Source organism: Apus apus, chromosome 11, assembly GCF_020740795.1.
Source record: "Apus apus isolate bApuApu2 chromosome 11, bApuApu2.pri.cur, whole genome shotgun sequence".
NCBI classification, from domain to species: Eukaryota; Metazoa; Chordata; class Aves; order Apodiformes; family Apodidae; genus Apus; species Apus apus.
The window spans coordinates 14076700-14086123 of NC_067292.1; the positions used below are offsets into that span (position 1 = coordinate 14076700).

The following is a 9424-nucleotide window of genomic DNA, read 5'->3' on the forward strand; positions in this document are numbered from 1 at the left end:
GTTGAATCAAAGAATAGCATAGAGTGACCATCCCAGACTGAACAGAAATGCCTCGTTCATGTCTGTGAAGACAGGGTGCAGTCTCAGAATAGTTGGCTTTAAGATGTGTTCCCAGTATGAGTTCCCGTTACGCAAGAGCTTGCCTGTTCTGCAGGCAGGAGGTGGGGTGCCAGAGGACACACCAAGCAGCCCTCCCCTGCTCTGTGGTGGCAGCAATAAAGCTGTAGCAGCACAGGCCTGAGCGCAGGCCAGAGGGACCTGTGTGTGTACGTGTGGTCCCTTTCCAGCTGTGCTTGCCTCTGTCACACTTGCACTTCATAATGTATGGATGTTCTTATGCACACTCTCCTATTGGATTCTGGAAAGTCACACATGTAGTGGTTTCGTTCTGTATACCAAGAAGGTTGATTGTTGACTTGAATGGGAGGCTTTTGAAATGGTGAGTCAAGTTCTGTTCATGTGTTCATAACAAATTTCTGACCTAGAAAAATGTCATCCAGGATAGTACTATTATATGTTTAATATATGCAGTACAGGATTTTGTTTTTTTTCTTCATGTATTGCACTTCTTCCCAGAGGATTGCCAATTTGGACTTCTGTACGTGTAAATATCTATGGGTCTTTAAACTCTTTCAAATATTTATGCTTCACTCATCCTGTTCTACAAGAAGCAACTTCAGTGAGTTGGGACTTACGGGCAATTAAAAAAAATATTACTGTCTCCTGTCTGAAAGGAGATAACCACAGTTTCAATCTTATTTATTTAATTAATTATATTCTTATTTTAAGGTAATGATGTTGGGAGGAGTTCATATGGTGCCATGCAAGTGAAGCAGGCTTTTGATTATGCCTATGTTGTTTTGAGCCATGCAGTTTCCCCAATAGCTAAATATTATCCTAACAACGAAACGGAAAGGTAAATTTTATGAGTCTAAATCTCAGATGTTAATTGCTTATATTTTGGTGTGTCTAAAAATCACTTGTGGTGATGGTTTTGGTTTTTTCCTTGTTTACAGTATATTAGGTAGAATAATTAGAGTAACACAAGAAGTGGCCACATACAGAGACTGGATATCAAAACAATGGGGAATGCAAAGTAGGACGGAGTCTTCATGTAATGGTAAGTCTTGACTCCACATGGCTGGCAGTGGGAAACTTCCTGCATATTTTGGTCATATAAATGTTGTTGTTACGTTTGCCCCACGTAAGGCAGTGCAAGCATCTTAGTGTGAGTTTACTTTTTGGCTCAGTGGTGGTGGAAATTCTCTTGTGTTTACTCAGAAAATCTATGTTTGTACCAAAGTGAAAATGCCACACCACGTCTTTATTCTACTGCCATGGATTTGGTCACCACATTCCCATCTAAGTTACCTGTGTTGTTACTGTCACACTTCCTTTGCCCTTCAAATGTGGACAATTACTGGGAAGGCTAGTTTAAATTCCTACCCTCTGTTTTTTTATTTTTCATGTTACGGTTTCACATATTGTGTGTGTACAGAAGCAATATTTAATGCAGGATTGACCAGATAATTGGAATAAGTCTTTTAAACAGAAAAATCCTGAAATGTCAATAATTTTTATTGTTACTAATAAATGGAAACACAAAATCTAGTCAGAGAACTTGCTGAAATTGTCCTTTAAAATAATCTTTGGTTTATTGCCTGTCTTCTGAATTCACTAGCCAAGTCATCACCCTCTTTTTATGTGTGTGTATCTGCTGGCTGGGTTTTCAAATTAAAATTAACTGTAATACTCTAAAATTAATTTTAGAATGTTAGCTACTAGAAGTCTTCTCTTGTTAGGGGTTAATCAGAGAAGATGACACAACTACCCAGTCTTTAGGTTAGGTTGGGATTTTGTTTAGTTGTGCCTTGTGGCACTGCTGTGCCCCCTGCTTTGGCAGCTTACCCCGCGTCCCTCCTGCAGGCTCCAGGGTAATCTGTAGCTGCCTATGGGGATGGATTTATTAAACTCTGTGTGCAACTAGTGAGGCAACACCTGTATGTTATATCAAGCACAGGTAACTCATAGGTTTCTTATGTGAGAGAAAACAGTAATGAAAAAAATAAACCCCACCCCATGTCAGGAAGATAATGATGACAATTACAGTGGCCATTCTGCAGATCTAGTTTAGCTTTAAGTTCCCATTCTTTTTTGTTTTTATTAAGGTAGAAGTTAGTGAGATAACAGAGTTCTGTATATTATATTTTCAGTGTAGGGTATTTCACAAAGCACCTCGCCGCACTTGGAGTTCTTACAGCTCTAGCAGCTCCAGCAGAGGAAAAGTGGGAGTTGCTGGGTTTTTGCCTTATAGGAACAGTATTTAAACTTAGGTACTTGAGTGCTGTTGAAGTGTGTCATGTAACAGTCTTATTAAGAAGCACATCTGAGCTCTGTTACTACATTCTTCCATGTCTTCTAGTTGCCATCTTGATCTGTGGGTAATGCTTGGTGGTTTTCATAGTGTAGGTTAATGGATCTTGTCAGGAAAGCAGTGCACTCTGCCAGGTGTGGGCTTGCTGTGTGCAGCACAGACACCTGCACGTGTGTCTGCCTGTGCAGGTGTCTGTACGTTCCCTGCTGGGTGTAACAGAATATCTGAATGCATATTACAAAAAAAAAAGCACAATATCCTCTAGCAGTTAATGTGTGGTGATGTGTCTGTTTTGGTTTTGATAGGCAATGGAGTAACCTTGATAGTAGATACTCAGCAGCTAGACAAATGCAACAATAATCTTGCTGAAGAGAATGAAGCACTGGGAAAACCAAGAAATAAAACATCAGAAACACTTAGTAAACATTCTTCAAATTCTTCATCAGGTCCTTTATCATCATCATCGTCTACACTGTCCAGCTCTAGTGATGTAGTAAGTACTGGAGGCTTTCTGGTTTGTTGTTTGGTTTTTTTCAGCTTATTTGGGTTTTTAACCTGATTTTTATTGCTGCATAACACATTTGGAAAGTTCTGAATCCTACTTAGTTATTTCATCCAGAATCCTAACTTGCATAAGATGTTACCTCTTATGCAATTTCTACACATGTAAGTTGCAGTGTGCTTTTTAACACACAACACATAGAAAGTGAATACAGTAGATGCAAAGTTACATAGCCTTCTTTTCTCTGGGAAAACTATATCAAAAAAAGACTGGTAGTCCTAAGCCATAAGTTTTTGGCTTTGGTTTTTTAAAATGCCTTAACCCATGGAGTTCTATTTAAAAATAAAGGGCAAATCCTCAGAACAGAATTGCACATCAATACATTTTACTCAGTAAGAATTCTGGATTGAAAGAATTTTCATACCTAATAAATAAACACCTTTCAAGTTTTGTCCACTGCTAGCTTTATTTTTAAGGGAAAACTCAGTTGTAGAAAAACTCACTCTTAAGAAAAACTCACTAATACTTTACATTTTCCTGAAGGATTCTGATGGAACACCTTGCAAAACCTCTAAACAATTGAGTTGTCGTCAGTCTACCACAAACAGAGTGGGGTCACAAGAAGTGTCACTGGAATCCTCCCAGTCAAGTGGGAAAACACAAAATAGCCAAACAGCCAATACATCCAGCAACACGAACAAATCTCAGGTTTGTGAAATATTTGGAAACAGCCATTGTGTAGATTATTTTAATATTACACATTCTCCATGGAAGAGTAGCTTGTTATGGAAAGGAAACACTCTGGTTTTCACCACCTTTTACACCGCTAAAAAGCTTTGGGCACTGATTGTCTCTAAAATCACCTGGTTCTCTGTTTTGCTTACACAGATGGGTTTGCAACCGTGGCTTTCCCAGCCTCAAAACTGGTTAAATTGGATTGTCTTTATTTTGGGAAGTGTAGATCTGGCAGAAATGCACAGTTGTGTTGCACCCATTTCCTTTTTGCCAAAAGCATGTCAGTCTGCTCTTTACTGCAGAATTTCACAACTAGTGAGATGTGTCTGCCCATAGTGAAAAACAGCTATCAAAAATGTATGTTTAAAACTATGGCTGGCTGCTCTGCTAGCTGTTGATACTTGTTGAACTGTCTTTCATTAGGGGACATAAAGATTCCTTGTTGATACATGAAATTTCTTCTAATTTCCCCCTAAAGACAAATATCTTTCTGATGAGACCTACCAGAGCTCATGCATTTAGGGGATTTCTCATGTTGAGAAATGCTTCTATGACAACTCACTAATCTGGAAATATTATGTGCCTCTATGTACAATATACCTTGGATATATGCAGTTTAAATTTGTATGCTTTTTCAGAATTTAGGACTTCTTTAATGTCTGAAAAACAGTCTGGAATCTTCTGGAATATAATTTCTGGAAAGTAATTCTGAGGACTTGCTGCCTCCAGTTTGCCTGTTGTTATATGTCTAGCCAGGCAGTTTCCAGACTAGGCCTTGGATATACCATGAGTGTGTGTTTGTGTTGTTACGCAGAGCTAATGGTGGTGCTGGAGTGTGGATATGCAGAACCTGAGATACTCTACATCTGTAACAAGATGTGGTATAAAATTTGTCCTTGTCTTCAAAGAATGTCATAATTTTGCACAGAAGATAAGATTTGATCAGTCTTCATCTCTCATCTTGGATTATGAATTTATGTTTCTGTAAAACACTTTTTTGATTGTTGTGAAATGAGTGTGATAGAGCAGTTCTATCCTTTCCAAAATCGAAGTGCTCTGCTTTTTTTTCTGTGTGGTTTTGGGTCTAGAGATTAACATTTGCTTGCAACCACCTACATTGGTGGTGCAGTGCTGCTGTCTAAGCATTGGCCTCGCTTCTCTTGCCATAGCAGTTTTTTATCAAGTGTAACACTTTCCTGAGCTAACGTTCTCACTATCCAGAAACAGGGTTGTGTAATTGCCAAACTCTTTTCCCTTTTAGCACTGATTTACCAGATTCTCCTTCTTTTACAGCATGGATCTGCACGGTTATTTCGCTCTTCTAACAAAGGCTTCCAAGGTCCAACAAACTCAAGCCACGGTACCTCAGTCACAAACAAACAACATCAGGGCAGCAAATCACACCATCCATTTTTCCACGGCAAAAAGAGGAAACACAAGAGGGATGCAGCCCTTTCAGACCTTTGTAGATAGTTGCCTGTTTTATGACTGTTCTTCTGTGTGCAATGATCTCATGCTACAGGATAGTTTGATAGTGACTCCTTGGATCTCTTCCGGAGCTTCAGACTGTTCAGACATTGATTAGCAGCTGCATTTTTTTTTTCCCAGCTCGCCACGGAACGGATCACGAAGATTGATCACTGCAAAAAAAAGGAAAAAAAAAAAAAAGAAAAAAAAAGAAAAAAAAAAGGAAAAAAAAGGAGAGAGAAAAAAAAAGAAAAAATTTTAAAAATACTTTTTATAAAAAACAGAGGAAAAAGGCTGCTCATTCGATAAGTCATATGCTACAACAGGGTCATTTAGGATATAAAAGCTTGAATGTAAAATAAATTTATTTCCCATCAGCTCATGCTGACCTGTAGAGGTAGTACTCAGTGTGTCTAGGGGGTGGTAACAAATAAAACACAAAAAAATAGGAAAAAAAAAAAGGCAAAAAAAATGTATTTTGAGGGAAACCCAGCCTTTAAAGGTGAAAGTAATTTGTGCATGATTTTTTTATTATTTTTGCATATACTTACCATTTTATTGTGTATATATAGAAGACCATATAGGAAAACTGACATTTGTAATAGTGGATTTGTTAATACTTTTTACATAACATTGCTGTTTAAATTGTAAACAAATTTTTCTCAGGATTAGTTTGGAAAATAATCTGAATTGTCATCTTAACATCCATATAAAGAGACATAACTAGTTACATTGCTCAGAATTTCTTTTCTTGGCATTTAAAAGATTTAATAGAACATTTTATCTGCAAAAGTTGTTCCTCTGAAAGAAATGTTTATGGTGGCAAATGAAGTTTTTCATTTGTGTAAAGTGTACATGTATTTGTGTAGACCCTGAGCTTGTCATCTCAAAGAAGTAATGTTCACCTTGTTTTCTAGAGGGCCATCATTTCAGGCAATGGGGTTTTATAGTTGCATCCCTCTCTTCCCTCCCCTTAGTGGTCTCTCACCGACTCGTTTTTTTTTGAAGAAGAAGGAATATAAAGCCACTTGGGGTTTTTTTGTTTGGTTGGTGGTGGTGATTGTTTTTCTTTTTTCGGTTTTAAAAAAACAAACAACAAAACTCAGTTTGTTACAGACGTTTGCATTCCTGGGCTGCTTTAATCCCATGCCTCTTCGTTTGTGCCTTCCCTTGCCCTTCCAGGTCTGGGTTTTATTGTCTTTTATATTTTTGCTAACTCCTGTAGGAGATGATAACTGTTGAAGCTTTAAGTAAATTTTACAATTAAAGTATTTTTTTCTCACTCCCCTCTTAGACATTTTTATATTTACACTTAATTATTTAAAAAAAAGAAACCCAAAACAACTTCAAATAATATATTTTGTATTGCCTTAAAGACCCAAACCTTTCATATCTCATACCACTTCTTCATTGACCTTGTTATCATTTAATTTAGACTCTGCATTTGTCTGGTTCAGTCGCATTGCAAGTCTGGGTTGCAGCAGCTTGGATGCCATGAATGTGAATCAAACGTGTAGTGACACTCACGGGCAAAGCTTGGAACAGGAGTTGGGACACTTCAGTGGTAGAAAGTGGCATTTACTTTCACTTATTTCTTTAAAGAGGAAAGTCTGTACTTGGCATACGTGGCTGTATTTAATGCAGCTGTTCTGGAGATGATGCTTTTATAAAAAGTACTGTTAGCTTTTAGAAATTTTTTATATACATTTACTGAATACTACAGACCAACCTGACCTTCGATGGGCACTAATGAGTGCAATGATTCTGAAAGTAAAACAATGATAAAATGAGACCAGAACTGATGTCATCACTTAAATTAATAAACATTTTTGATGTGTTTAAGTGTTTTACTTCAAAACGGAAAATATATATATATTCCAAAAATATGGACAGTTATAAAATTTACTCAAACACTAAGCTTACGTGATGTTAATTTGACAATGTGTTTTTTTTTTTAATTTTTAGATTCATATTTTAATTTGATCAGATAATTTTATCAACAAGGTGTTGAGCTTTTGTTCATAGAAACTAGTAAAAGTTGTACCACATTATGCATAATCACAATATTTATTTTGTTTTAGGTTATTGTGAATGTGTAGAGTTATGTTCACCTCTTAGGGAACAATTATTTATAAATTATATTAATCCAGTATTGTTAGCTGCTATTAGCAAAACTGTTCCAAAATTTAACACTTGCAAAGACCTGTATTGCATTTACCACACTGAAGTGTTTTTAAAAGAATCACCCTCATCGTTGAAAGCAAATGTACTCTTAGGGTGCAGATATTAGTGTTCCAATAAGCATGTGATAATTTTAAGGTGGTGGTAGCGGGAAGATAATCTTGATTCCATTGGGAATCTTAGGTTTGCCTCAATTTATGGTTTTCATAAATTTAATGGAAAATAGCTTTTCCTGGACTGCTCAAGTTTCTTTTTGGTAAACAGTATCTTTCTAAAAGAAAAAAGAGAAAAAAAGAAAAAAAAAAAAGAAAAAAAAAAAAAGAAAAAAGCATGAAGGAAAAATTGAGGTATTTTACGTTGCCTCAAATGACCAGCATTGTATTCATAAAATACTGTATATCTTGCAAATCTTTATTTAAACAGAACAGTTGAACTGTTCGTTTTTCAATCTGAAGTAAAATACTTTCAAGACCTTTTAGTTTGCCTGCTCATTTGTCTTGTACATTTCATCTCTGTATTTGACTTGAGTCTAATTCCTTTTTGAGTTTCAATACTTTTGTGAAGATTTTGTGAATATATGAAAATAAATGTTTAATCTAACTACTGCAGTTTATCACCATTCTTGACACTTACCTGTTTTTTTCCTTCACAATACTGTGGAAAGAGCAAACTACTCAAGGTGCTTTGGAACATTTTTTGTAGTATCTGGGTGTTCCCTCAGCTGAGTGCTGGACCTCTCTGCCTGGAATTTGGAAGCTTCTTTTGTTCAAGGGGCTTGGTCTGCCATGTTTCCTTCCAGGAGAGCTGAAGCAGAGTCTGTATGGTTGAGAAAAAAGTGGAAGAATATAAATATATCAAGGCTTATTAATGTATTATTTTTCTCTAACATTCCTCTGCACTGTAAGTGTGAAACTCATGTAAGGATCCACTTTCTTTGCCTTCTGAATTGGGGCTAGGGGTAGTGTTCCAGCTGCAGAACAGCTGTTCAAAGCTGCCACACTGAGGCTGGCGTTGTAGAAATACAAGTTCACTTGAGTTACCTTCAGCTCAAAACTCTGCTTAGTGTAGTTCCTGAAGCACGGTTGGTATTACTAAAGTATGTTCTTAACTTTGGTTATTTTTCTTCCTTGCACAAATGAGCAGGGAGACGTACACATTCTGAAAGCTGTGGTGGTCCTGTGGCTGGTAGTCTCTGAGACCAGCTGAAATACGTAAATAAGAAGCTGAAGTGATTCTGTATCTTCCTGCTTGACATTCGATTGATAAGTTAAGGGAGTTTTTTCACTTTTTTTTTTTTTTCCAGAACACTTCAAATGGTGTTTATAGTTAAAAGCTGTTTATTTATATTTCTAATTGTCAGTCTTCTACCTTGTGGCAGAAAAGAAACTGAAATGTAAGTAAATCTTCCTGTTTGTGAGACATGACTTGATTGTGTTTACTGATCTCCATGTTTTCTGCAGCTGCCTCAGAATTCACAGTTCGGATTTTCAAGTGTTTATTATAAACTTGTTTTCCTAGAACTTAAACTTCAGAAAGTAATTAGTAGTCCAATGGCTGGTGGCAACTTTTTAAATGTACTTTCAAAATAGACCTTTTCCGTTTTAGGTCTGGACTCATCAGGAGTGTATCCTAAATATAACGTGAGCAGCTGATTAGAAAATAATCTCACCTTGAAAATATGTTGTAAATAAAAGCAGCCAACTATTCGACATCATGATGGATGTTGGAACTCGTGATAGAAGTAAAAACTGAATGTGTGACTCCAATTTTATTTCCTCAAGAGTAAAAGCTATATGAGATGCTGAAGTATGAAATTACTCAAGAAGGGAGTATATTTACCCATTTAGGAGCTGTAACAAAAAATACATTTAATTATTCCAGCTACTGTTTAAGAGGAAAAAGTAGAGTTTGTTTATTCTGCTGACTCCTAGAACTTGATTCTTTTGCTTAACAATGCAAAATAATTTTCTAAGAATCAAATTACCATGTCTTGAAACTGATTGTCTTGAAAGTGCAGAATCGGAGAGCTTTCTTTTCTAGCTGATTTGTAATGTTTCCAGAAGTTTGCCAGGTGCAGTGACCTGAATGGAAATGTGTCTTGACTGTATTTCCATGAGTTCCAGCAGTTCTGACAGATATGTATTCATATTTCATCTGTAAGTTGT

The 9424-nt window shown here is 36.5% G+C and overlaps 1 protein-coding gene across 1 annotated transcript in view; it reads left to right on the forward strand.

Moving 5' to 3' along the window:
* Positions 1-7859, forward strand: part of TENT4B (terminal nucleotidyltransferase 4B) — a 38724-nt gene extending 30865 nt beyond the window's left edge. The window contains exons 8-12 of the mRNA XM_051629440.1: positions 790-916; positions 1017-1120; positions 2680-2867; positions 3420-3584; positions 4905-7859. Of these exons, the coding sequence (XP_051485400.1) occupies positions 790-916; positions 1017-1120; positions 2680-2867; positions 3420-3584; positions 4905-5084 (764 nt within the window). The 3' untranslated portion in view covers positions 5085-7859. The remainder of the gene's footprint in view (positions 1-789; positions 917-1016; positions 1121-2679; positions 2868-3419; positions 3585-4904) is intronic.
* The last annotated feature ends 1565 nt before the right edge of the window (positions 7860-9424 follow it).